Genomic DNA, 27,237 nt, shown 5'->3' with positions numbered 1-27,237 from the left:
ATTGAAACCTGCTCTATAACAATTCACATTACATGCTTCTGTGATTTCTCTTGACCCTAAAAAAAGCTTTAAAAATGCTTAAAATACTTCTTAGCTTGTTCCCTCGTGTAGGTTCCGTTGTGAATTTTGTAGCAAGCGTTGCCATAATGATGGTAGGAGCCACATAATGAAAGCGTTGGACTAGGTGGAGTTCCGTCCGCATCTGGACAAAAACAAAGTAAATGAGTGACGTTTGGTGATTGCAATAATAATAATTAAAGAATTGGGGAAATATGCTTTTGTCAAACACTTGTTCTTAGTACCTATATGTTTCTATTATATAAATGTCTATTTTTCGCTTCCAATGGAAATATTATAATTTTGTATTCAAAACATCAAACTTTGTTAAAATGTTTCACACTAACATAATAATGTTGCAAGAGCAATATAACGTTGCACTTTTATACAAAAAATGTTTTTAAACATTATTTGAAAACCAAAATTCTAATACCCGATTCTAAAAAGTATGTGCTAGTAGGGAACATGCGCACAGTAAAACTGCATATATGTCAAGTTGATATATGACAGATATGACTGACAGAGGCTATTACCTCTAGGTATCTGGCAAAGAGATTTGTACTTCTGGGTACACTCGGCATCATTCCAAACCCCAGGATCGTTTCCGCTATTTGATCCAAACATGACGATACAATCTTCCTACATGAGTAAAGAATCACGTTATTATAATGGGATTTACATAAACAACAGTCACTGAAATATTGTAGAATCGAATTATTTATTCTTTGCGTGGTGTATGACAGTAGGTGTTCCTTTTACCCGCTAATGCATTTGTGTCAGTTAAAGACATTGGCACACGGGAGGAATGTGAACTTAATTTAAAAAATGAATATCCAACTTAATATGAAATTATATGGATGTCATGTAAATGATGACTAAATACACAACTTCACAATTTAATGTAGCAGCATGTCATACTAGTATACCTGGCATTATTGGTTTATAGCATTCCTGGTCGAAAACAGTGGGCCTAAAATCCAATAATTGTTTTCAGATTTCAACAACAAGTCTTTACTCACAATAAAGTGTACAGTATAATTTACTCTCTTTAAACTGGACATGCATCACTCATTGTCACAAAAAGTATGCATATCTTTGTCAGTATCAAAGGAAGAAGCGATGGTTATATTTTTTGAAGAATGAAATATCTGAATTTATGGACTTTGTGATTAATCAATTTGGATGGATATGATGATTACATACACTGTGGCCATTGTCATTTGGTTCATTCCTATCCCAGTTTGTGTAGATGACTGGTGTACCATCAGACCATGTGAAAAGACCCTCACTCTCTCGGTCGTTTAATCCTATCCAGACCGGGTAAGGTTCATTCTCCAACAGGGTTACGATGTAAGCTGTAACATAAATGTGTGATTGAATCACGGAATAGATAACGAGGTCATGGCAGGAAGGACAATGGAGAAATTTCCTGAAGGGTTCAACTTGAAGAGGGCAACAGATGAAAGTAAAAATAATAGTGATAATAAGACATAAAAACACTTGGAAGTTCAATCAGTTACATATCCTGCACGTGGCCAACGAGGCACGTGCCCCGGGTACCAATTTTATAGGGTCGCAATGTAGGGGAAAATGACAGGGGGATCAAAATTCTGGAAATTTAAATCTAACGAACTTAACTATAAGCGTCAACAGATTGAAAGAGTGCGATATCAGCGCCTGTCTAGTCGGAAAGCTAGGGCACAATTTTAGCGTTTTCCCCGGCTTTAAATGTCGGAAAGGGCCCAATTTTCCTCGTCTACCATGCACCAAATAACCTAGGTACACTGCTGCATTTGACCATGTAAATGTGGTGAACAGGCTCAGAGTTAATCAAGATGAGCGGTTTCGTTTTGGGACCTTACCCCCAACGAGATCTTTCCGATACATACGTAATTCATTAGGTAATAAATGACGTTTGTCTTCAAAAGTCACTACATTTTTAAAGCAAAAATAAATTCTTAAAGCTCATCATATTCCTTGATATTACTGTTTATCTAAACAACCAAGATATTTTATTGAATATCTTATTTAGATTTGATACAAGAAAATGAACCTGTCACTAAGAATCTATAAAACTTTTGCAACGAGAGTGACTTGACCTAAATCTACAAGAACAATTTTAAATCGGTTTACCGGGCAAAGAAGGTAGGGCTGGATTATTTATTGCGACTTTGTACCCACATTTCGATCAAAGTTACTTCCCAGACCAATCAATAAAACTTCCAATTCGACTTTTGGCATAGTCGGGATGCTTCGTGCAGATAATTCACTATAATAAACTACAAATTTACAATTGATATGTTTGCTATCGATTGCAAACACGTTTCATGTAGCATCCCCTATGTTCATATCTGCAGAAGATAAACATGAAATGACACAATCAATGCAAGATCACATTCACACTCCCGATTCCATTAATTGAAAGTTGATTATCAAGACCCATTCTTCTTACCCTGCTCACTACTATCTCGAATACTGGCCAAGTCTCCGCCAAGGCCCTGACAGATATTCCTGTGGTTGGTCCACGTCTCCCAATAATCGATGAACTGGAAGCATTTATTGCCCCAGGTGAACCAATTCTTTGGACAGAACCCTTCACCTTGCTGTGTTGGAGCGGGGGTGTAAGCATGCCCTCCTGGGTCTCGCTTACAGACGTACGCCATCTGAGTATCACATTCTTCAAGTCTCCAGCCACCTGGATTTATGACGATTAAGGGCAATTCCACGTAACAAAAAAATCACTTTATATTTCATCAAAAGAACAATCGCGTTTTATCATTATGAATCCAAAGTTTTGAATCTGATTTTGTCCCCGTCAACGGGGGGGGGGGGATTCACCTCAAATGCACACTCGCAGCAATTGCCCTAATCCTCTCCCTCCAATTTGCCCAATCACGTGCATCATCCATCCTCAACCCAACCGTCCTACACTCCTCCTCCACTTGCTTCTTCTGTGTCTTCTATGGCCGTTACCTCCCCCTCAAACCACCCACCTACAACTCAAAAGCCCTCCTTAAAACATGCTCGGGATAGATGAAAACCACTTTTGATATCATTAGACATGGACACTGAGGTAAAAAAAAAATTGTTGCATGCACATTTCATTCCAGAGATTAACCAGTGACCAACAAAAATAGTTATTTAAATATTGATCTGATTGCAAACGTTTGTGTCACGGGTCAATATTACATTTTGTTTCAAGTATTTGTCGGCTCACCCGTTTCTGCGTTAAGTTTGACACACATTTTGACTTCATCTCCCGGCTCGTGTTCATCCCATTGGAAGTAATCAGCAGGAGAACCGTCTGCCCATCTAGAGTGAAATATATCAAATCAAGAAATAATGACCTTGATATGTAATAAACAAGTCCCCAATAGAATGTTCCTTAATCCGCACCCCTCCAATCACTGCCATGCAGTAGAAACAGAGCCTAGAGCTTATGAGATCTGAAAGAATGACCTCTGTGATTGGTTAATGAAGCCACAAGCAAAGTTACAAAAGTAGTCACAAATGACTAGCAGACAACTATCGTAAGAATGTAATTTTGGTTTCCAATTATTGTTTTTTAAGTTACGCTTACGTGTGAAGATCTTTAACACACAAGTCTGTTGAGTTCGCAGCATTTATTTTTGTTTAAAAGTTCAACATTATTCTGTTGCATTTTGAAATGTCTTTACTTATTCAGAAATTATGTTAGGCTTTATTAAAGATTTTAAAAATGATAAAAAAATTAAACACTTACATAAAACCTCCTCCGCTTGTTGTGTGACTGTTCAAACCGGTCCAGGCAGCATCAAAGAAATTTCTATTTACCTGTGATTCAGACCAAGATATGTAGTTGTTAATAGCTTGCATGCCCGTACATTTGTTCATTTCACTGATATATTATGTTATTTGAAATTAACTGTTCGCGGTATTGTCATTGCTTATTAATTGGTTGATATAAAGTACCCTTGATAATTATCAAAGTTAAACATGGTTTACATTATAATACCCACGTCGAGTAAACAACAGTCGTACTTACACAAGAACCAAACATTAATTTGTACACCAAATTCTTTTTTATAAGTCACAAGGGCGTACACTGCAAAAACTCCGGTGTTGATTTAACACCAGTCCGGAATCTATATATGTCCACACCAGAGAAGTGTTAAACAACATCGGTTTGGGTAATAGTCGGAACTCCTCTGCCTCAGCGGTATAGGGTGCACGACACGTGTACCCCCTGCATCCTCATGCAGTCTACGCCCTTGAGTTAAATATCATTGCACAATTTTCAATGAGTTACATCTCATTCTCATACATTTGAATATATAACCAACTAAAATTGGTGCTTACAGAAAAAGAAAATTAAGTTCTGCAATCCAATTATCTTACAGAAAGGTTATCTCTTGTAACTACGTGCGTATGAAATTTTGAGAGCACATCCAAAGCCGTACTTCAAACTATCATGACTTGTGATCGCGTAATCATGGAAAGCTGGCTAGAGATTGTTTCATGATTGTTTGATAACCAAAAGATTTAAAATCTGACAACATTCCTTGATTTTGATTGGCTGAGAAATAGGTATCTGACCAAACCTCCATAGAACTCTTCCGCAATTAAAAGGTGTTATTCCCGAACAATTGGATTACGAGATACACAACCATTATATATGCTTGAATATTTTTTTTTCAAATGTACCGTACATATATAATTTATCCATAAATGGTAGACAACTTCCACATCTATGAATTCTTATCCTGATTATTTGATTTTTTTCCAAAAATGGCTGGGTTTCATTTGCTTCAAAGAGTAGCTTACATAGGTCAGATTGATGGAATATGGCTCAGGTTACCATGGTTACTTAGAATCTGTAACTTCTTACCAATTCCTGCACGAACTTGTTCTCCTCCGGGCTATGTATAGAGACCAATGTAGCTTTCTGACCCTGGCAACCCGCGTCAGCATCCTTCCAAATGGCCCTATTTTGTTCAGTTAGACCCATGAATCTATAACAGGTATCCAAGTTTGCGTTGTAGGTCCAGTTGTGCCAATCATCACCACACTTAGGCGCTATTACGGAGTTTCAAACACAAAAACCAAAACATTTTTTATTGCGTTTGCTCAATTTATCAGTCATGCAGGAGTGCGTTTGTGTGTGTTCGGAAACAGTCATGCAGGAGTGTGTGTGTGTGTGTTCGGAAACGGGTAAACTACGTGTGTAAGTGTGTGCAAAGTCATTACTTAAAAGAATATTATCATCATTATTGTTATTATAAATATTATCATTATTATTATCAGTATTATTTGTTTGGCGTCACCTGTGCCTTGCAGGTGAAAAGCGAACTGAATCACTTTGACTCACAGGGGGCCGTTTAATAAAGCTGTTCGCAAGAGTGACTTTAAGAACGAATGGTGAACCTATCTTACGCGCCAGACCATACACCATCGCCAATTTAATATACCATTTACCACAAGAAAGGATCAAAAGTCGTTCTTAACACTAGCGTACCTACGGGGGGGGGGCAGTCTGCCTCCCCCCCATCTGACGATTCAGAACCCATGCAAAGGACGTATCCCTGCCCCCCTATTTTTTTTTGCTTGTCAAATTTTTTTGGCGGACGGTTATGCCCCCCTCCCGTGGAAAATCCTAGGTACGCCACTGGTTCTTAACTTACAAACAGCTTTATGAAACATACACCAGGCCCACCCGATATAACTGATTAAGGATGCATGTGGACCACTACACCATGGTTTCCCCCTACTCTTATACGAATAGTGCAGTGGGTTCTTTACGTACAAAGGTGGTGACTCTCCTCTACACAGGGCCTCCATTTAACGTCCTATCCGAGGGACGGAAATAGTGAATGTGTGACATGTTGCATTCCTTCATTTGCATATCACCCAAGATGGTTATATCACCGTTTTATGTAAATATTAAGTAAAACCTTTTACGCTTACATTTGATGACTGCAGTGTAAAAACTTGTTCAATCTTTTTTTTCAGTTTTCCCATATTAACTCTTTTTAGGATGGGCTTGACCTTTCACGTATATGTTCTATCTCAATCCACTTTGAAATTTTAACTCCGTATACGTATACTCACACAGGCCAGGTGAAACATCTGGTAACGTCGTCATCACGTATGTATCTAATATATATAAAAAAAACAAATAATGAAGTGAAATACATAATCATTTACTTACTTAATATTGAACCACTTATTGGGGGTGGGTAACATGCACAAAACTCGTGTTTTAAGTTATCTCACATATGCAAATAGGAAACGGCATGGAAAAATGGCAAGGTTGGCTAAAAGTCAATGTCTTACTATAATGTAAGAAATATTTATATCAGAGGCACAAGGAACATGATAAAAGCAATTTTTACTCAATCCTTACAAAATGTGGTGTTTAGTATTTTTCATTGCGTTATGGAAGTGTATGTCCATTCTTAGGAGATCCGTGTGTCCTGTTATAATTCCTCTATATTGTCTTTATCAATTCTTTTAAATGAGCAATAACATCCAAGACATAAACGAAAAGACTTTCGTAAATACAAAGTCAAATATAATTATGTAATGCCAGCCTGACACTTGCACGGTTTTGTCTCACGCATTGGCACGACTCAAGTCGTGCCAGTGCGCAAACTAGTCGTGAAATGGCGTGAAGTGTGCGTAAACACGTCGTGACTGCGTGCCATGTCGGGAAAAGAATTTTGAAATGTTCAAAATTTTGGTCACGACAAAATTTAGCGACCGGGTCGTGAACTATGCGCAAACTGTTCGTGAACTCGTCGGGACGATGCGGGAGGATGCGTGCCATTGCGTGGCAGTGCGCGCCATGCCACGACTGTCACAAATAGTTCAAGAACAGCTCACGTCGTGTTCACGAATAGTTAAGCACGACACCGTCCGAACTGCGCAAACTCGTCGTGCCAATGCAGGAAGTGCGTAAACTATGCGCAAACTATGCGTTAACTCGTCTTGCCAGTTCGTGTCAATGTGGACACTGACGGGCACGCATTCGTGAAATCGTGGCCAAAAGTCGTGCAAGTGTCAGTCTGGCTTTAGTTACCTTTGGGTGCTTTGCATATCGAATTTCGCTTGGAATCTGAATCGATGAATTCCCATCCCTTTCCGTTAGATGCAGGGTATGCTACTAGCCCAACGTAAGTGTTTTGAGGTCTATCTTCAGGCATATTAAGACCCCAGTGAACATACTGCACCGGACTGCCATCGTACCACCAAAAATCTGTAGAACAAAGGGGAAAATGTTAGTGTTGTGTATAAAGGCCACCGCACACCTTACGACTGGTCCACGATACGATTTTGGAACAAATCTCATTTTGCTCATTTTCTGAAAATGTGAATGAAAGCTATATTTTATTCGAGGTTCAAATTAACTGAAAGAATACTTACATAAATTTTTGGGATGATTGCAAGCCATTATTTTGGAGTTAAGACCAAATTAGTTTCAAATCGTTGCCAATCATACGATTGCTATAACGTCATTACGACTAGATATTGAATTCGCTTTTATACTAATAAGGATGATCAAATTCACAGATATGAACATAGGCATTCGTATTTTGATTTAGAACATTGAACGATAAGAAATTCCATGTTTCAATAGTAGCATCAATCTCTACCATGATTTAGTCCAGAACCTGGCCGCAGAGCAATCGCAAGGTGTACGGAAGTAAAACCTAATAACACAACCATACCGACGAAACCCACTCCAGACAGACCAAATAATTATCCGTTATTTCCATCGCCATACCATGTGTCGGCTTGGTATGACTGTAGCATATGATAGTTACACTAATACATGTATTTGCATGGAAACTATTCTGTATCAGGTAGTAAAGTTACAGTCGTTATGATAAACGTATACAATGTCCCATATATTGAAAATAAGTAGTAACACTGTAATATGAAAATTACACTGATGCCAAATTGGTGGCATGCAATTTAGAATGGGTTATAGGTGCTGACAGAGTCTCGGCATACTCTACATGCAACATTAAAACAGATTATCTATTTTGATGCCTTTTAATCAACCCATAACATGATAACCTGGTTCTACCTGTCATCTTTTTACACAACATACATTAATTGCGATCGGCTCCGGAAGGCATTAGTCTACAACTGTAGACCCACCATCTGCAGTGTGTGTATCACAGCTGATTCAAGGACTCTGCATAGAAGACTAGGTCTACTGGAACTGCAGATGTGGCTCGCCTTCCACTTCATTAGCCATTCAGAGTCTGTATAACAGACTAGGAAGGCATTGTTTTACCAATACCTGGGAATTAGTCTTGATATATATCTCTTTGATGACACAAAGATAAATACGGAATAAATTTATTTAACCAGTTTAACATTTACTATGACAACTTGGTTTATTGGAAAGCAGAACTGAAAATTTCGATTCCTTGGCAATCTATTTTCAATGAAATGCATAAGACTAACTCAATTCTTGTTATTATTCACATGATTGTTGTGGGTATAAGCTTTATAAAGTGGTGGAAAATAATGCATTTTTTTCAAAACGAATCTACCGTCTTGGACAGTTTGAGTAGTTCAACCAAAGAGCTAATGCTATTTGAAGTTGGATGTATAAAATTTTGCCACTCAGATAAAAATAATCGAATGTATTTTTTTATACTTACAACTGTATGTGGGTGACAATGACATTCCTAACCAGAACCCCTCTTCAGGATCAACACTGTAAATATTAATCATTCAAATATTGGGAATAGATTATTTAAAAAAAATCTAAGAAATTGTATCCAAAATAAAGTTACTCCACTTTGAATAAAGTTCATGTCAATTTTATATTTACTTTAGTTAATGAATCTCGTATTTACTGTTCTCTTCATTGGAATTTGGCACAAAGTGACAGTAGAAAACTATGGTATACAGTATATTCAGCACCGTTTTTTCCTCCTTTTTAAAGAATCTATCTAGCTTGCTTTAGTCCAAGCTTTCCGATGTCTTCCCCGATTCTAATATCTAAAGGCTGCTGCTGATGAATATGTTACCTCGGTTCTAAGTCTTTGACTAATCCCGCGACGAATTCTTCTTCCTCCCAACTATGGAAACTACCAAGACTTGTGCCTTGACCTAAAGTTCTGAGGTAACAGTCGTAAGAAGCGTCGCTTAGACCTCTGCGCATCGTCTCATTTGTTTCCCGAACCACCTTGGAACAAAATCAACAACGTATCTTATAAATCATTGAGCCTACTGCACAAAGCATTAATTTAGAACTTTGGATATAGAACCTAGGCATTATCCTGTTTCGTCTTATCCCTCTCACCAGAGATCTTATCGACTACAGAGCCCTCTGTGTGCTACTTTACTCCATTCTTTTACACGTTGACATAGTCTTCTCACCCTCTGGTCCCAACTGTCCCTGATCTTACCCCACCCTCACAAACATATACCCACACGCACCACACCCATCTATCAAAGCAGTTTGTCCCAGCACTTGATGCAATAAAAAGTAGGTACGAAATCAATGCCTTATTTGACTCCAATCGATCTTGACTAAATATCTCTTACAATAATAGGAACTATCGCAATACACAGATCACATCGAAGGTTATGAATGTTAAGAGTCAATTGCAACTTTGCTCTTTAATAAAAATAATATACGATTAACTGACTCTTTATATTTCTTTACAGAAGTCTTTTGATTCGAAAAACATAACTGTCTTTCCGGAGTTAAAGTGGACTCTCTTAGAGAGCTCATTGAATAAGTGATGCCCCTTCTTATGACTTTCCCTCCCATCAATTGCAAGCCCTGGAAATTGTTTCTCCCTTGTGCAAAATATTTCTCCATCCACTCCAGCGACTTCTTCTATGATGCCTGTAACTGCATCCTAATTCATATGCCTACCAGGTAACAATAGCTTCCAAAGGCTTCCCAGCCCCCTGGACATGATCCTGTAGGCGATGGGGTAACGGGAATATCTGGCTGTAACCCGTTACTTCTTGGCTTCTGACATATCGCCGAGTATCTACTTCCGCAATCCTGGTCGTCCCACTGTCCAGCTCGAGTCTCCCCAGCACCGGCAGACATGGCCACACATGGGTGCTGGTCACTTCCTAACAAACAAACAAACAAACAAAAAAACATTAATTGAAAGATCCCCCGAATGTTAATATATTATTTAGGTCATAGCTCTGGCATATGCACTTTCATTACGTGTAACCTTGAAGCTCGTCTGTTTAAGTGACACAATTGAAAAATAAGAGTAGGAGGGTTTGAGGTTTTGAGAAATGATTCAAGAATTTATTATTTTCTGTCCCTGAAACGCGTAACTTCAAATTCAAGTGTTCGTACCTGGTTGGGCTTCGTCCCACGCTGTGTAAGTCACGGGTTGTCCAGTCACCCATTCATACATCGTTCCCTTTGTAACGGTCCCATGCAGTCCGATCCAGTACAAACCGGAAGTTTCCTGTAAAGCTTCAGCCAGTACAGTTTGCTCCTCGCTATACAGTCCAATCCAAATAAGGTAAACATATCAATGATTATTTTGAAAGATTAATAAACCAGGTAGTCTTAAATCAACTAATGAAGTATATCATGAAAAAACATAAATATGTGTATTTCTACCTGAAACACGGTGTAAAATCATTAACGGAATCGAGACAGATAAAATGTATGCATCTGTCAGTGATTGGTGATTCCAAATGACTTGCAAAAAAAAAATGCTAACCGATTTTTGAAATTCTTAAATTTATCATTTCTTTTTACAATGGGTTTCTTGACATTGTCATGATTGTGGTCACCCTTATGATTACATAATTTTCTAAGAAAATTTCTGAAAACAAAGAGAGCAAGCTTTGTAATAAATTCAACCTACTAATCTGGAATGTAGGCTAGAGTGGAATTGGTGGGTTTGCCATGATCTGTATCCTGTCGACAGGTCTCATGAGCTTCGTCCCATGTCATCTGGCCTTCCAGGAGTTTGTAACAATAGACATCGCTTCCAATCCAACCCTACGAGTATAAAGTTTGTTATAATTTCGATTACATTAAGTAAACACAAATTAATCATATATGTGATCCAATCAAGCAGGAATGGCACTCAATAGCTATTCTTACTGTCTGCGCTAGTGCTTCTTGGTTTGGATAGGCAGAAAACACCGTTCTCAAGTCATTTAGAAATGTATGTAAACCTCTTCTCTTCTATAAGCAAAATAATGATGTATATTTTAGCCTTCAATGTATTTTGCATCTCGTAAGCTTTATCAATGTAATTAATTATTAAATACTACGCCCGATGATCAAGCGCTAAGCGTTTTCTTACGGGGCCCCGTATTTCATTATCCATACCAAAACTGATTGATGTAAATTGGGATGAATCTCTATCAAAGTAAGATGTTGAAGTATCACTTTTAATAGAAAATAATGGATATGCAGCAAAGATTGTTCTAATTATTTCACACATACATGGAGTTCGCGAGAAGTAAATGTGTCGCATAATATAAAGATACTGAAGATTTATACAGACCTTATCATCTGTATTATTCATATACATTTGTAATTCAATAAAGGTTCAATGAACTCGAGTTGCGTTTCGGTATATCACGAACACTCAACCCTTACACTTAACACTTTTTTTTTTACATTTTTTACGAAAATAGAACAATAAAAGGAAGAGAAGATGGCACACAAAAGGATGTTAAAACGGAGATATAAGTATGAGGAAGATGAGGAGAAGAAGAATATCAGGATAAAAGGAGGAAGGGGAATGAATGTAGGAGATTATTAAACGATGATATAGAAATAAATAAGGAAGAAGAAAAATAAGAAAGGAAAGAGAGAATAAGTAAAATGAAAGAAAAATTTGAAAGAGAATATTAAGGAATGGTCAGCAAATAGATGTGTGTATTCCATGTGTGATTTACCATAGGGCAATCATATTCAGGTGGAGGGATCTCTGAAGGGTTGAAATGTCCCTTCTCCTTTTGACAGACATAGCCAAAGTCTTCTGATTTGCAGTCATAATCGGCCCATTTCCCCGCGTAGTATTGCCGTCCTGTGCTGTCTTTCCCACTCTATGAAGAGTATTAAGACAGGATGATGTTAAAAGATGTATTATAATCAAAGAAAATGACAAATCTCTACGACAAGAATTCTAAGGCAGTTAAGAGTGAGATACTGTATCAAGATCAAACCATATCAGCAAGATATATCCCCAACTTAAAAAGCCTGATTGCCAACAGTGATGGTCGACCAAATACATACCCGCAGACGAAATTTACATCCTAACTAATCAATGCTCACTTTATTCCAAATATATGTGCTCAGTAAGTTAACTATTTACCTGTGAATATGCGAAGACACAATCTTGAGAGTCGGTAAAGTCATCAGGTTCTCCTACATTCCAGTTTGTATAAGTAACATCGGACCCATCTGCCCATTCAAAGGTCATCTGATGGGAAAGATCATTTAGTCCTATCCAAGCCCCTTTACTCGACAGAACTGTGTGAAAAGCACAAACAGTATTTGCATTGGTAGTATTATATTTTCATATACAATTTTGCTTTACTTATCTTATTTTTTTTTATTTTATGGCCATAAGTTTCGTGAACGGCAAATTATAATTGTTTTCTCAATCAATTATTACATTTGAACTGCGAGTACTCTGATGCACAACCAAGAGGACTAGGTCTAACCAGTAACACCTCTTTACCTATAGATATGCATTCATTTGGCTCAAGCAGCAATGATATGATACTTACGTTTTTCTCTGTTAGCAGACAACATCCTATTAATGGAGTAGAGCTGGTCGGATGAAGTCCTAACTTGTGCTAGGCGACCACCTTTTGACTTGCAGTAGGAACTTGCCTCAGACCATGTCATTGCCTCGTTCACAACGGAGTAGCGATGGCCTGCAGGTGTAATGTCAATAAACGTCTTTGAAATCTTGTTTTAGCTAAATTCACTGAATTGCAATTCGTTGTGTGTAAATCATATTTTCAATGTTGATATATATATATATATATATATATATGTATAGTTATCATAACTTATAAATAATCAATAATCATGAAAATAGTGACGTATGTTGATGACAGTTTGTTTATCATATCCAGGATCTGGAGACAATTTTTTTCTGTATTTGTTAGAATTGCAGCTTTGTTCGACACAGATGTTTTCTGAGGCTTCTTGTTCACTCGATGTAACCGTCCACTGAAACATGTACTTATTTTATGACTGAAAGCATTTCAAAAGGCAAGTTCCAGTTGAGACACAGTTGATCCTATGTGAGCCGTAGGTTTCGAAGACATATGGATGTTAAACTAGGAATCCATGGTTCTTCCGAGATCGAGATCCTATGTTTTTTGGTTGAGCCACGCAAACCCTTTAATTGCTACATCGTTCTGATATTTCATCCTATCAAGTTGAAATATTCGATTCTTTAAGGGAATCAGAAATTACTGTAAGGGTTTAAACTCACCCCCCGATCCCCAGTAGTTACTATTCGGATCGATGTCCTCGCATATGAACCTCTCATCGTTTCCACATGACCAGTCATACCATTCAAACTTGTAGTTATCAGGATCGGACTCATCAACAGGTCTGGGCCATCCAATAAAGAAGAAAATGCAAAAAAATGCGACCATTGTATTCAATGGCAGTATGTTTGTGAGTAGATGCCTGGGCGAGTGTCATGCAGGACATTTCGACAACAATTTCTAGTCTCTTATTAGAATGCTTGAGCTATAAAATTTTGTTTTTTCAATGATAAAGTTATAGTGGACAGTCATGTGAAGAACTGAAAAACTGATAACCAACAAAAAGTGTTTGGTTATTGGTGAATTAAGGTGAAATTTTTGTGTGTCGTACAGGACTCTGAAATTTCCCGTACGAAACGCAACATTTTCACCTCTACTTCATACGTGGACGACATATTTTTTATTGTCATTTTTACATGACTACCAAGTCGTACTTTATCATTACCACAAAACAAGTTAAAATTCCTCGTTTGTGTGGACAGCAAATTGAAAAAAATTGTGAAAATGACATTTTTTCTAGAATGGAATCCTCCGCCTATACTTTACAATAGCGAAAAAAATGAGGAAACCCTAATTCTGTTTGGCAATATCATCTCATACTTTTCCGTTTCTGACACATCTTGAATTGGGTTTAATGTAAACTTTACATTCATGTATACATGTTATATTTTATGTATGTTTATTCTTCATTCATGACGATATTCCTTTATATTTTAGTTATTTTTTTGTACGGACATTCTGAAACTGCATTTTATCTCATGGCATTTTCTTTTGAATTTAATATTTTTGCCAATAAAAAAAGGAATTGTTTTAAGTTAAAATTAAGTTAAAAAATTAAGCTCTTAATCGAACTGCATTTATAAAATATCTTCTGGATATGAATCACATTCTTGCTGGTTCACTGCATAAATTCGACTATCTTTGCTATGGTTGGTGATCAAGAGAGAATATAGTAATATTTTTTGCAAATAGCAGTGGGCCTTTTTTATCCACAAAATGTACTTTGTATAACGGCGAAATAAAATGCTCAATTTCGTCATATACAATGGTCATACGTAACTCATGAGTAAATTAGTGTAAATCGGATTCCATATAACATCACAATGACAAGGGAATTTTCCGAAATTTATGGAAAGTTTCCAATCACAGGCTAAACAATGCATGCACGTTCTCAACTCCCCGTATGAGTGTATGTCAAGCCTAGAGAACTTAATAGAGTGAAAACTTACGCCATGAGACCACAGTGCTCTCCAGGAGTCTGGTAATTATTGGGTTCACCTTGACGCCATTTAAAGAATGTCTGAGTGGTTGAACTATCGGGGTCACCTCCTGTTACCCAATGGTCCTCACGATTGATATCATTTACACCAAGCCAGAAGATATCAGATTCTAAACGATTCCGAGTCATAGTTAAGAAACAGAATTCATGAAGATTCATCAAGGCATTTATTCTCATGGAACGAAACAGATACAGAACCTCCTTATGAGTTGACCATAAAACCTGATTGCTGGAGATTTAGCATAATAGTTTTCTCAAAATAATGGTGCTGAGTACTTTTACTGCTGTTCGTGGAGCATTTGGCAGCTACATAATTATTCTAACTGGGGCCCGTTTCATAAAGGACTTGCAATTGTTGTAACTTTGCCATTATGGCAGCTACCATGGAAACCTTGATTCTGATTTGCTGCTGAGCCCTGTTACTATGGTAGTTGCTATTATGGCAAAGTTACAACAGTTGCAAGTCCTTTATGCAACGGGCCCCTGGTCTTCTGTTAAAGGCTCTGTCTCTTTTCAGGTTAGCCTTATTTCCTCAAACTTATAGTATTATATCACAAAACACACAAATAGATTACAATAACGACATAATTTATACACGTGATACATGTATATTAATACAGAATAAAATTGCGAGAAACATAAATAAGAGTAAAGAGGAAAATAAACAAATATAATGTTAATCACTGGCCTGGTATTCATATGTATTTTTTTGGAATATATCTAATTTGGGCTTTAAAAGAAAGAAATAGGACTAATTATTGATTACCAGATGAAGATTTGATTTGACTGTGTTTGATTTGCCATCATGGACGCAATTGCTCCACAATGCAAAGGTTCAAATCAATCGCCAAATGACAATGACCAGTCAAAATAATTGTTGACCGTCTCGAAAACAATCAGAATAATTCTTTCATTTTTGTAATCCAACGCAACTTTGTGTTACGGTGTAAAGACCTAAGGAATACAAGATACGTTACTACCATGTTCGATCATGTGATTGATTGTTACCGATTGAAAATTCATGCGTCAAGACTCGATATCATATGATTGTGTTTACCCAGTAGCAAGCGTTCTCCAACACCAAGAGAGGAATTTAAGATGAAAGGTAGATGAAAGGAAGTTTACATCATGCTCTCTATAAATCCATGATTGCCACAGATACCCAGGCTAGTGAATAGAATTGTTACTTAGTTCAAAACATACAGCTATATTAAAGGTATTTCCAGTGTGTTTTTTTTTCAGGTATGGTGTCAGCTAATTGGTAATTACAATGTATTTCGTTGAAATATCACGACAAACACCTGGCACGACGTTTGGTTATATGATTTATACGGAAAACATCCATTATTTTTTGGAATCAACGATACCCATTATAGTAGACTTACTGAAAGGATCATAGATGGAGTTGAGGAGCTCGACCATGTCCTTCTGATCCTTATCATTTTGTATTGTTGCCATAGAACCATCATACTTGACGCAGTGAGCTTGTGCTTCAGCGTAGGTCATGCTCTCATAATGAGCTGTGTATCGTCCTAAACGGCCATCACCATCGTTGTTCTCGTTTTCACAAACCACTTGGAACTTCTTTTCACATACCTCATCATTCCATAACCAGTTGTAGGCGTATCTAAGATTGTGTGTAAAAAAAATTGTAACGACCATGAGTGTGCAGAACACCATTTGAATAATAGGTAGTTTACGTATTTACCCCAGGAAAGCTCTCTTCAATGCATCGATTCTCTTGAAAATGCAACTGAAATCACAATGGAGAGCTTAAAGGCTTCTGTCGAAAGTTGGTGGACTGGGACATCAAATCATCCAAAGATTTGCACCGGACGAACAATTGCCAATATGTCGTTGTTAAGAGTCTAGAGATTCCGATGCCGTCCTGCTCCACCAACTTTCGACAAAGCCTCTCTGCTCTCCATTGTGATTTGACTTGCATTTTCAAAGGAATCGGTGTTGTAGAGTTACCCCGTCGTAAATGCGGAAAGTTCGGAATGACAGAAGTAGGGCTCATGTGAAATGAAGAATAAATCTTAAGAATGAGAAGCTCCGAGAAGGTTTCATTATATTAGTTTTTAAGTTGGTTCAATCAGTAGATTAATGATAATAACTGAATTTATAAATTCCTACTTACTGCATACTAACACAGTCTTCGCCAGAGCCTCCAACATCATCTGGTTGCCCGTCGGCCCAGTTGAGGTAAGAAAGCGGTGAGTCATTGGTTCCGTTCCCGTAAGTCCAGGTACCGTGTTTCTGAATGTCGTTGGCGCCAAAGAAATAGTACTGACGACTCTCTAAAGAGTGGGAAATATCATCGAGTACAGTGATATTTTCAAGCAAGAGATCATAATGACCAAATTAGTTCTATTTCGGATTAATATTACAAAAATATATTTGTTATAGTTCGTGACCATGCACACTTTTAAATCGTTTCAGTAAAAATTACAGAAATAAATAGAAAAATTTTCTAGATTTTTTTTCAATTTCCAAGTGCTTGTATGAAATATACTTTCATGAATGTTTGACGCAGGGGGGTGCCATAGGAATGTGGACTCCATGGTCGAACATAAAAGCACGCAAAAAGGACGAGCAATGTACATGTATTCAGTAAAAAAAAAGTTGTCAAAATTGCCAAAATGAGTGGAAAACCAAGGTAAACCTTTTCAACTCTATGATGTGAATTCATTCATTTACCTAATGTTTTTTAATAGACATGTATCACAGTAAAAAAAAGCGTAAATTACACATGCATTACAGGGTACCATTTGCAACATATATGGTAAAGAGATACAGAGACAATCACATACAAGTAAGATTTGCACAGTAAATTATTAATTAACATGAATAAATAACAGAATGCTTATAATAAATTGATAAAATCATTCATGATACGTCAATGGTTATTAAAATGAATTCACTATTACAAAGCATGTAGATAAAACGTTTAAGAATTTTCAAATTACATATCATTTCAGTTAAGACTTGTGATATTTATTAAGCACACGAACAGGATTAGGGAGGGCACCGTTTCTGAATAATTTTGTCCTGCATTTCGAAGAAAATTATCATTTATATGAGGAGGTAACCAAGACTGACATATTTTTTTCTTCGAAAGAGCAAAATCTTGAATAAGTTTTTCTCTTCGGGGTTATAGATCCTAGCTCTACCAGTGCATGCATATGAACTGTAGTTTGATCCAAGAATTATTCGACAATTACATGAAATAAAATGAAATTCTACAATGAAATCCAATGATATTTGAGGCACAATCAGTATCAGAGAAAAATGCCAAAATATTTTTTTGAGGCACCCTGAGATCGAAGGATGATTACCTCTTCATGGTTCATTTTTAAAGTCTATGTATGAGCATGGAGTCTCCCTTGTAGGGGCAGTGACCCCCTGGCTTTGACATTGTATTTATTCTTCTCTACATGCTTTTAAGGTAAGCTTAAACTCACCAGCAGTAGCGCTTTGTTTCCCTATGCTATGATTATACAATTCAATCTTCCATCAGGGATTAATGATTAAACTATAGCCTATAATCCTTGCCATAGACAAATACTCAGGTAAGCATGAAGTTCAGCGTCATTCTAAAGGTTGTGAAGCGTGACCTCTTCCTCTTCCACATACCATTTCCTCAACATTCAGGATTACATTTATTGTAACAGCGTGCTTAGATATCAATTTTCAACTTGGCTTCTGTAAATCAGGCAACATGGCAGCGTCTTCTTCTAGTGAAGGTCGAGGTTCTCGCGATGGAAGTCGAACCATCATCTGGTGTGTACCCCGCACTATTTCTACGGCGCTTTCAAAGTGTCTCAGCTTTATTGAAGACATAGAAGTATGGTTTGAACCTTTTTGCAACTGCAGAGCTACCCAAGTGCACGTTAAACAAATGTATGGATTTGAACTACCGAACGAATACGAAGGAAATGAGGAGATGTTCAAGGGTGTGGCCGATAAATTTAGAGAATTTGGATTGGGTACTATCACCAAACCAGAATATCTATCGTAAGTATGGTATAAGTGGCATGCATAAGGAGTCAAAATACGGGTGGTGATGGACTGGTGTAGATTAGGAGGGGGCGGGTTACTACATTTTTTATTGAAAAATTCCACATTTTTGTAGATTACCAGAATATGCCTGAAAGTAAACGAGGAGCGACAGAGTGGGCATGATCTCAAATTTGTCCTAGACATAGGCAAAAGTCTGGGCTAGATGTACAGTGCGTCCCACAAAAAACGAAACCGAGATTTATCGATGATTTATCATAACTAAATCGCAAACACTATAGACAAATCACCTACCATTGTAAAGCATAGAATCGCCTCTATCTGATATTACTTAGATTGTTTCTCATTCACGCATGAGTGAGCAAAAACAATTTGAAGAGCGGATAACAAAAGTCATTTGGTGGGCTGTATCTGGCTTTCAAAAAGAAAACGACATTTTTAAAAAGTTCAATATCTGCTCTTTAATTTCATACCTCAGTTACAGAAAATGGTCAAGAAATGACAAAGTTCTGGTTATTTGAATTAGGGCTTGAATGTCAATAATTTCATAAAATGAAGAGGTTTTACAGGTTAGCGTTCAAACTCACTCGACACTCCGTTTCATTGACAAATGCAGCAATGCATTAAGTCTTTTGTTAACCATGCGATAGCTTCTGTGGGGAACCCGTAAAAACACGTTTAGTTAATGAAATTATGGAAATACAAGCATTGTTTCGAGGGAACCTAACTTTTTTACTTCTTGACAATTTTTTTGTGATTAAGGTATCAAATAAAAGAACAGATATTGAACTTTTTAGGCATGTTATTTTCTTTTTGAAATTCAGATACAACCCGCCAAATGACTTTTTGGTATTCCCACTTTGTTTTTGCTCACTCATGCGTGGATGACAAATTAATCTAAGTAATATCAGATGAAAGAGGAGATTCTAAGCTTTACATTGGTAGATCATTCGTCTATTGTATTTGTGATTAAGTTATGATAAATCATCGCTTAATCTCGGTTTCGTTTTTTCTGGGACGCACTGTATATATATATATATATATATATTTATATATAAATATAAATATATATATATATATATATATATATATATATATATATATATATTATATATATATATATATATATATATATATATATATATATATATACATACACACACACATACATATATATCGCATTTTGCTCCTGCATTATCGTGACTATTGTGTTCAATGAGATATTATACCGCATTTATTGTTTAGAAAGTGCTTAAAATTTATGATTTATTACATGATTTATTTCACGAGGAATGTTTCATTTTAGCGTTTATAAAAGGTGTTTTAAAGTTCTGTTTTTTAGTTAGTATACCAAACAATGTAGCTTTTAAACAATTTCTTCCATTGATTGGTACAAAATTGGTTCACGCATCGTGCTTTAATGTTCAATAATTTCAAACGATGCTTGAAATGTGCCCCTTTCAGGTCAGTACACCCCTGAATAAGAAATAAAAAATAACTCACGCTCACGCACTGATTAGTTGTTTTTCTGATATCTGATATGAATTCGAACGGGAGTATTTCTGAACATAACCTGACAACCAAGGCTTTAAACAATGCATACAGAAAGGCTGTACATTGTTGACGCTATGACATCCTAAAAATCGGTCAGTTGCAATGCGCAAAAAAAGACGTGGAAAAAAAGTTATATTCTTTTAGATAGTTCTTTCAAATCAAAACACTTTTCCAAATTTCACTACATGCAAATTAAACAGTTTAATTTGGTAAACAACTTCGAGTTTCTTTTGTGGATTTCTCAGAAATATTCGGGTCGGTCTTATTACACTTTGTCTAGCACCACAAATTATACATGTTTTACCCTTCTCGCCACTTATGTTTTAATATTATTATCATTCTAATTATTTCAATAAGATGTAGAATGATGACCCTTAGATTAACCCCCCACAAAAAAGGAAGAATTTTACAAATATTGAAATGTAGTAAAAAAAAAACACTTATAATTATTCCCATATATGAAACTTTTTGTATGGTTCGGATTCTCCTATAAGAAGATGCGTAAGACAGATTTTGCAAAGGCTGATTATGGTCCCTCTTTGTTATGAATCTTATCTTATTTAATCAACAGTTATGCATCCATTGGCCACCTGCTGGAGGAATCAACTGGCAGACACGTCTTGGTCAAGGATATGGCTCTCGCTGTTTCTCATGAGCAGAAGAAGTTTATCCCAAAAGGCTTCAAGCATATCTTCTTGATACGTCATCCTCTCCGTGTGTTCAACTCAACACGAAAATCGATTTTCAACCAACTATCAGCTCTGGGTCTACTAACCGGGGAAGCTGCAGTCGAAGAAACATTCGACTTTGACCAAGGCTACCCATATGCAAATGGATCAGGTTCGATGATGTTCAAAGACCTCTACGATATGTGGAAGTATGTCCAAGAGGTGCTTGGTCAAGAAACAGTAATCTTCGACAGCGATGAATTGCTGTCCAATCCATCTGTAATGCTTCCGAAGATCTGCCATGCAGCAGGCCTGCCGTATAACGAATCTCTCCTGAAATGGGATTCGTCTACCAAAGTGACAAAAAGCTGGATGGTCCACGCCGATGGTTTCGTTGACAAGATCGTACACTTCTACGAAACCGCTATTAAGAGCAGCGAATTTTTGCCTTCTAGCAAGATGCCATCACGTGACGAGGTTAAGCCTGACGTCATTAAATGTACTGATCTGGCTATGAAATACTATAATGAAATGTATGAAGCGAGACTCGAGGTCTAGTTTCTGATGATGATCATATGCAGCGGGTGCAAGGGCATCCCTCTAAACAAAATATTGAAAAAAAAATGAAATGCAAAGTTGTTTTGAAGTTCACAAGGAGAGCGCACCAACGCTCAAAATCTTATAAAAAGCTAAAATATCCTGTCTAACATGTATAATTATAGTGCCCCCCCCCCTCCCTGAGAAAAAAACCCGGCTGTACATATACACGGCCACTATACAGGGTGCGAAGTTCTCCATTTCATCTGTCAATATACTTAATGACATTCATTAAAATCCATATATTTTCACCCATCAAATACGAAGAAAAAAAATTTCTAGGAAAAATGTAAGGACTAGAATGATTATTTTTTATGATTGTTGTTGCTCATAATAGTGATTAAGAATGATATGAATATCAGTAGCAGCAACAGTAGTAGTAGTAGTAGTAGTAGTAGTAGTAGTAGTAGTAGCGGTAGTAGTATTAGCAGTAGTAGCAGTAGTAGTAGTAGTAGTAGCAGTAGTAGTAGTAGTAGTAGTAACAGTAGTAGTAGCACTAGTAGTATAACACTGTAAAAACTGCGGTGTTAAAACTAACACCAATCGGTGTCAATAGAGGACCACACCCTGAAGTGTTAAAATTACACCCTAGAGATTAAACATAACACCAAATAGTGTAAATGTAACAACAAAAGGTGTTGTAATAACACCTATATGTGTAAATCTAACACCACCAATTTAACATCGGTGTAAAATAACTGGTGTGGTCCTCTATGAACACCGGTCAACACCAGTTTTTGCTGTGTAGTAGTAGCAGTAGTAATAGTAGCAGTAGTAGTAGCAGTAGTAGAGGTAGTAGTAGTAGTAGCAGAAGTAGAGGTAGAAGTAGTAGTAGTAGTAGAAGTAGTAGTAGTGGTAGAGGTAGTAGTATAATTATTGCATCACCATCGCTGCGAATGACGTTTCTTTTTGTTTAAAACATAATTCATTGCAATGATGTATATTTTCTGGAGGATTTGAAAAAGAAAATACATGTAGATGACAACAGTTTGGTTCCAGAAAAAAATATTAAAAATAATGATAGTAATAATAATAACAATGATAACAATGTATTCTTGTAAAGAATGGCGCTATGTACAATCATAACAATACATAAGGAAATTAATAAAATGTTACATATTCATATAAATCACGTAGCAAAAAGAAGAGATATTAATATCAATATTACAACACATGATATGGGAATATCAAATGAATGTAATTTGCATTCGACTTTAAAATAAATTATGAGATGGAGTCACTCAATCCTAAATACTAAAAAAAACCTACAGTAATTGAAAGTTTCTTCAAATAGAATTTTTGTCATGTACATGTATGTTGTTAACATTGTATAAGAAAAAGTTTCACTATATTTAATTTCTTTCTCATTCGCTTTAGGTGTTCATTCTGCAAACTTTTCTTGTAATCTGAATAAAGGTTACACACAAAAAAACTCGTCACGTGGAAGTAGTAAAATTATACAAACACTTTTCGGGAAATGAAAGGTTTGTATAGGCAGGCTATATTTTCAGACATCTTTGTCAATGGTTATTTTGTACGCTTCGCTTGTTCTTATGTATTACAACATTTTACATGTTTAAACGCAACATTTCAATTGATATATCACTCATTCTTTTCTTATGTTGGAAAAAAGTTCTTTTAATATTTGTGTAAATCTTGCACCAATATTGAAGGGGAATCATTGATAAGGTGTATCATAGATAACATATCAAATGTTCCTTTAATCCAGCTACTTTTGGAAGTCATTGATTCAGAAGCCTGATGTTCGAGACTTGCTTCACATCTTTCTGACAATGATTTTCATCTAAAAACATTAAATGATGTCTGATTTGTACATGTTTGTAACTGTCAAATTACTCCTCTATATGAGAAACCTGTATACCGTATAGTGTCAATTTATTCAATGTGTATTAAAAGAGCAGTACAGAGTAATATTTTTGCTCATGGTGCCTATAAAATCGATTCCCGGACTTTCATGCGGCTATATTAGACCACTTGGCCGCCTTGCCTCAACACACTCGCACACAAACACACTCTCACACACACTCCCAAGCTAGTACACACCCACTCATTGTACAGGGGCGGCGCCGCGATAATTTGATAGGGGGACAAGGAGACATAAACATGCTAAATGTCTCATCATTATTTTCTTTGTTAAAAAAAGGGGCAATATAATGTCATCAAATAATTAATACCCCTCATTTTAATACTCTTCCCTCTTTCTTCTCGGTTTTTTTTTGCTTTGTTATCCACTATTTCTCTTACTACTAAAAAAATGCCCTGTCCCACCCCTGGACGCCACTCTGCATGCCTATAAACACCCTCCCATGAACTATACTTCCACCCTTTAGTAATATACACCACCTCTCTCATCATCATTCACGCACATATACATAGGCGGCGGGTGGGGGGCTGGACGACAAAATTTTTGTTGATAACTCTTTTTTTTTTTGCTAGCTTGTCAATTTTTTTTCCTGCGTCCGCCCTCTAAGTTTTGGTTGATAACCTTTTTTTTCTTCAATTTTTTCTTTTAAAAAAACTTTGGTGGTCCCCTCCTAATATTTTTGGCTTCCGCCGCCAATGACATCATGTACTCTCTCTAACACGCCCTCAATACCCACATCACTCACCCACACACGCAATCCTGAATTACAACGTGCGATCATACCTCTTGAAAGCAGACCGGCGATGTGCGTCATTTCGCCTTCGCTATGTATGGTAACAAGTTTAGCATCCAGCAAGTCACAACTGGATCTAGCCTTACTCCATGACACAAAGTCTCGCTGTACCAAGTAACAATGAGAGCCGTAGCCTTCCCAATCCGTTGGACACAAAGATCCGGGGGCTGCAAGGTATAGATTAAGACTTATGGAATAAAAATATCGTTCCCTGGATAGTTTAAGGGTTATAGTTATTAAACGAGTTATAAAAAAAAAAAAAATAAAACATGCAAAAACACTTAAATTCAGCTTCGACAAATGCATATGCATCGAAAAGTTTGTGGCATCCTCAGAGCGAAAAATGACGTTGTAGAGTAACACAGAATTAATTTGTAAATGATAATAATAATAATAATATAGGTATATTTACCCAGGGAAGCCGCTTCAGTTCCGAAAACTGTTCTCCCAGCGGGCCCTGCTATTATTATTACTTATTTTCTATTGATTATCCCTTCTATGGTGAAGAAATAAGTCTCAAGCCATGCTATTGACAATAAGATACCTGGAGAAAATACCTCAAAGTTAATCATTTTAAAATAGGTCTTCCCCGGATAGACAAGACACAGGCAATCAAAAAGCAATGTATAATTACCGAGGGTTGTTGGTGCGACAGAAGAGCCAATGGTATTCTTGCCTGTGTACAAATTGAAAAAAACATATTTTTTTTTTAAATGAAACCAAGAAAGCAGCATGGTTGAAATTATATTATTTACTTCTCATTTGTAAGTGTTTGGAGATAAATTTTGAAAATGAGGCATGGGTCACAATAAGCCTGTATTTCCTTGCTTCCATGTTTACCAAGATAAAGAGAGAACAGCAACATTAGGAGGGTGTGTGTGACAGGGTAAATCGTGTAAACATACAAACGTAAAAACGTACGTGGGTTGAGGATATTTCTAAAAAAAAAATTCTTCGCACGAAGCACCCTTAGAACAATTCTAAAACTATTACGTAGGTACCAGTAGTGAGTATAGCCCGACCAAAATGATGTAGATTAAGTTTTCCATGAAGATAATGAAGTTGAACCTTGTATTTGATAATCAGTCATCAAAAACATGACCGGCCACTAGTAACCGTCATCAGCAAATTTGCCTGTATGCTAAAATAAATGACTCGTCATGTGACTTCATCTAAACATTTAATCATATTAGTGTGGGTAGTAGGTCAAAGTCGAATCGATTGCATTCTATTTGTTCATTGATTTATATCACATTTGACAGTTTGATAAAATATTATAATGGATATTAAAAATCTTACTTCTTTTCTTGCAGATGTAAGGAAACGTAAGATCACACTTTTCATCGGACCACATTCCGTTTCCTCTTGCCATATACACACATTCTTCAATCCCCTGAAGGTTATCTGGTTGACCTAGTTTAAAAAAATGAAAACAGATCTTTTTTAATAAAGTTAATTTCATATTTTATTATGCAACTGGTCGTTATTAATGCAATGTTGTAAACACGATGGTACAAGGAAAGTATTACCAACAAACTCTTTCTTACCTTCTAGTAATCTTTGTGTAAACATGGCAATAAGCCTGTTACTCATCCTTTTTACTTCTTGAAACTATTACTTTCTCTATATAGATTATTATAAATAACGTGTGAAAAATAAATTTGTCATCATATCAGACAAAAAATGATTTATATTTGCCAATTTCCCAATCGAAAAAATACTTTATAAAAAAAAATCGAATTCACAATGATAGAGAAAACAGATCCTGTAATAACACCGAATATTTTCAATTTAAGAATATGAAACATGGGCCAATAAGATTTAGACCAAATGAAGACGGTTCATCTAGAAATGGTATTATGTGATTGTAGAACAAGCATAAATCCCCCATGTTTTGAAGAAATGGAAGTCATTTATTTAGTGACAATGAAGGTACCTGTTTGCCAATTTAAGTAAGAGAAAGGACTTCCATCTGTCCATTCCCAGCCTGCCTCCTGAAATATATCGTTCGCTCCTATCCAGAAACCTTCTACCGGTGATAATGAGATCATGCCTATATTGAAAAAGATATTTGAGTCATTTATGGATTACTTCAAAGAATATCAGATTATTGATGATAATGGTATAACAATAATGATATAAAGTCACGATGATATCGCGAAATATGACGACGACGATAACAATTATAATAAAAATGATAATGAATAATATTAAGATTTATTATAACTCATTATAATATAACTACTAATAATACTTATAAACAACAAAGATAATAATGATAATGAATGCTATCTTTATTATTATTGTTAGTAATAACAATCACATAAGTGAAATTAAATATATATAAAAATTAAAATAACATTTAGATACTATAAGGAAAACAATAAGAATGATGATAATATTGATCATGACAATATCAACATTATCAAATGGTGATATTGCTGATAATGTATTCAATTTTTTGAAATGTATACACACTCCGCTCCTTCAGTATGGTTCTTAGACTGATGTTGATATAAAGGCACGCAACTCAAGACTTTTTCTTCATAATGAGAACTCAGTCGAAATTTTATTCTAATTATATTGCAATGCGTCAATACAACGAATCCCCTGACTCCTCTTTTTTTTTCAAGTTCCCGATGTTTATGTTCATGACATACACAATCCTTGTGTTAAAACAAAAACTTCAATATTTGCAGAGGTAGTCCCTTCAAAAACTCGTTTTAAATATATAGTTATGGGGTGTTAGTACTGGACGCAATTGTATACAACAGACATTCGTTGAATACTGCTTGGTGTTAATCTCTTGGATAAAATTTAAACACCTAAGGGTGTGGTCTCTCACACACCAACTGGGGTCATTCTGTGA

At 36.3% G+C, this 27,237-nt stretch overlaps 2 protein-coding genes across 2 annotated transcripts in view; one reads left to right on the top strand and one right to left on the bottom strand.

The window, feature by feature from the left end:
• Nucleotides 1–27,237, bottom strand: part of LOC121412027 (macrophage mannose receptor 1-like) — a 55,316-nt gene that overhangs the window by 5,846 nt on the left and 22,233 nt on the right. Inside the window, exons 22-46 of the mRNA XM_041604940.1 lie at nucleotides 26,305–26,421; nucleotides 25,668–25,781; nucleotides 25,003–25,044; nucleotides 24,359–24,535; nucleotides 16,992–17,151; nucleotides 16,237–16,478; nucleotides 14,802–14,961; nucleotides 13,515–13,636; nucleotides 12,796–12,945; nucleotides 12,378–12,535; nucleotides 11,959–12,108; nucleotides 10,911–11,047; nucleotides 10,388–10,536; nucleotides 9,941–10,149; nucleotides 9,084–9,241; nucleotides 8,712–8,767; nucleotides 7,115–7,291; nucleotides 6,145–6,189; nucleotides 4,925–5,112; nucleotides 3,800–3,870; nucleotides 3,275–3,369; nucleotides 2,510–2,752; nucleotides 1,261–1,412; nucleotides 591–696; nucleotides 88–202 (exon numbers count right to left, since the gene is read on the bottom strand). Coding sequence (XP_041460874.1) covers nucleotides 88–202; nucleotides 591–696; nucleotides 1,261–1,412; nucleotides 2,510–2,752; nucleotides 3,275–3,369; nucleotides 3,800–3,870; nucleotides 4,925–5,112; nucleotides 6,145–6,189; nucleotides 7,115–7,291; nucleotides 8,712–8,767; nucleotides 9,084–9,241; nucleotides 9,941–10,149; nucleotides 10,388–10,536; nucleotides 10,911–11,047; nucleotides 11,959–12,108; nucleotides 12,378–12,535; nucleotides 12,796–12,945; nucleotides 13,515–13,636; nucleotides 14,802–14,961; nucleotides 16,237–16,478; nucleotides 16,992–17,151; nucleotides 24,359–24,535; nucleotides 25,003–25,044; nucleotides 25,668–25,781; nucleotides 26,305–26,421 — 3,493 coding nt within the window. The remainder of the gene's footprint in view (nucleotides 1–87; nucleotides 203–590; nucleotides 697–1,260; nucleotides 1,413–2,509; nucleotides 2,753–3,274; nucleotides 3,370–3,799; nucleotides 3,871–4,924; nucleotides 5,113–6,144; nucleotides 6,190–7,114; nucleotides 7,292–8,711; nucleotides 8,768–9,083; nucleotides 9,242–9,940; nucleotides 10,150–10,387; nucleotides 10,537–10,910; nucleotides 11,048–11,958; nucleotides 12,109–12,377; nucleotides 12,536–12,795; nucleotides 12,946–13,514; nucleotides 13,637–14,801; nucleotides 14,962–16,236; nucleotides 16,479–16,991; nucleotides 17,152–24,358; nucleotides 24,536–25,002; nucleotides 25,045–25,667; nucleotides 25,782–26,304; nucleotides 26,422–27,237) is intronic.
• Nucleotides 18,422–21,955, top strand: LOC121410969. The gene is made up of 2 exons (XM_041603380.1): nucleotides 18,422–18,868; nucleotides 20,997–21,955. The coding sequence occupies exons 1-2, from the start codon at nucleotides 18,573–18,575 to the stop codon at nucleotides 21,649–21,651; spliced, it is 951 nt and encodes a 316-aa protein (XP_041459314.1). The 5' UTR covers nucleotides 18,422–18,572; the 3' UTR covers nucleotides 21,652–21,955.

Source organism: Lytechinus variegatus, chromosome 3, assembly GCF_018143015.1.
Source record: "Lytechinus variegatus isolate NC3 chromosome 3, Lvar_3.0, whole genome shotgun sequence".
NCBI classification, from domain to species: domain Eukaryota; kingdom Metazoa; phylum Echinodermata; class Echinoidea; order Temnopleuroida; family Toxopneustidae; genus Lytechinus; species Lytechinus variegatus.
Note: the sequence above shows the minus strand (reverse complement) of the source record. Positions and strands in the feature narration are given on the sequence as shown.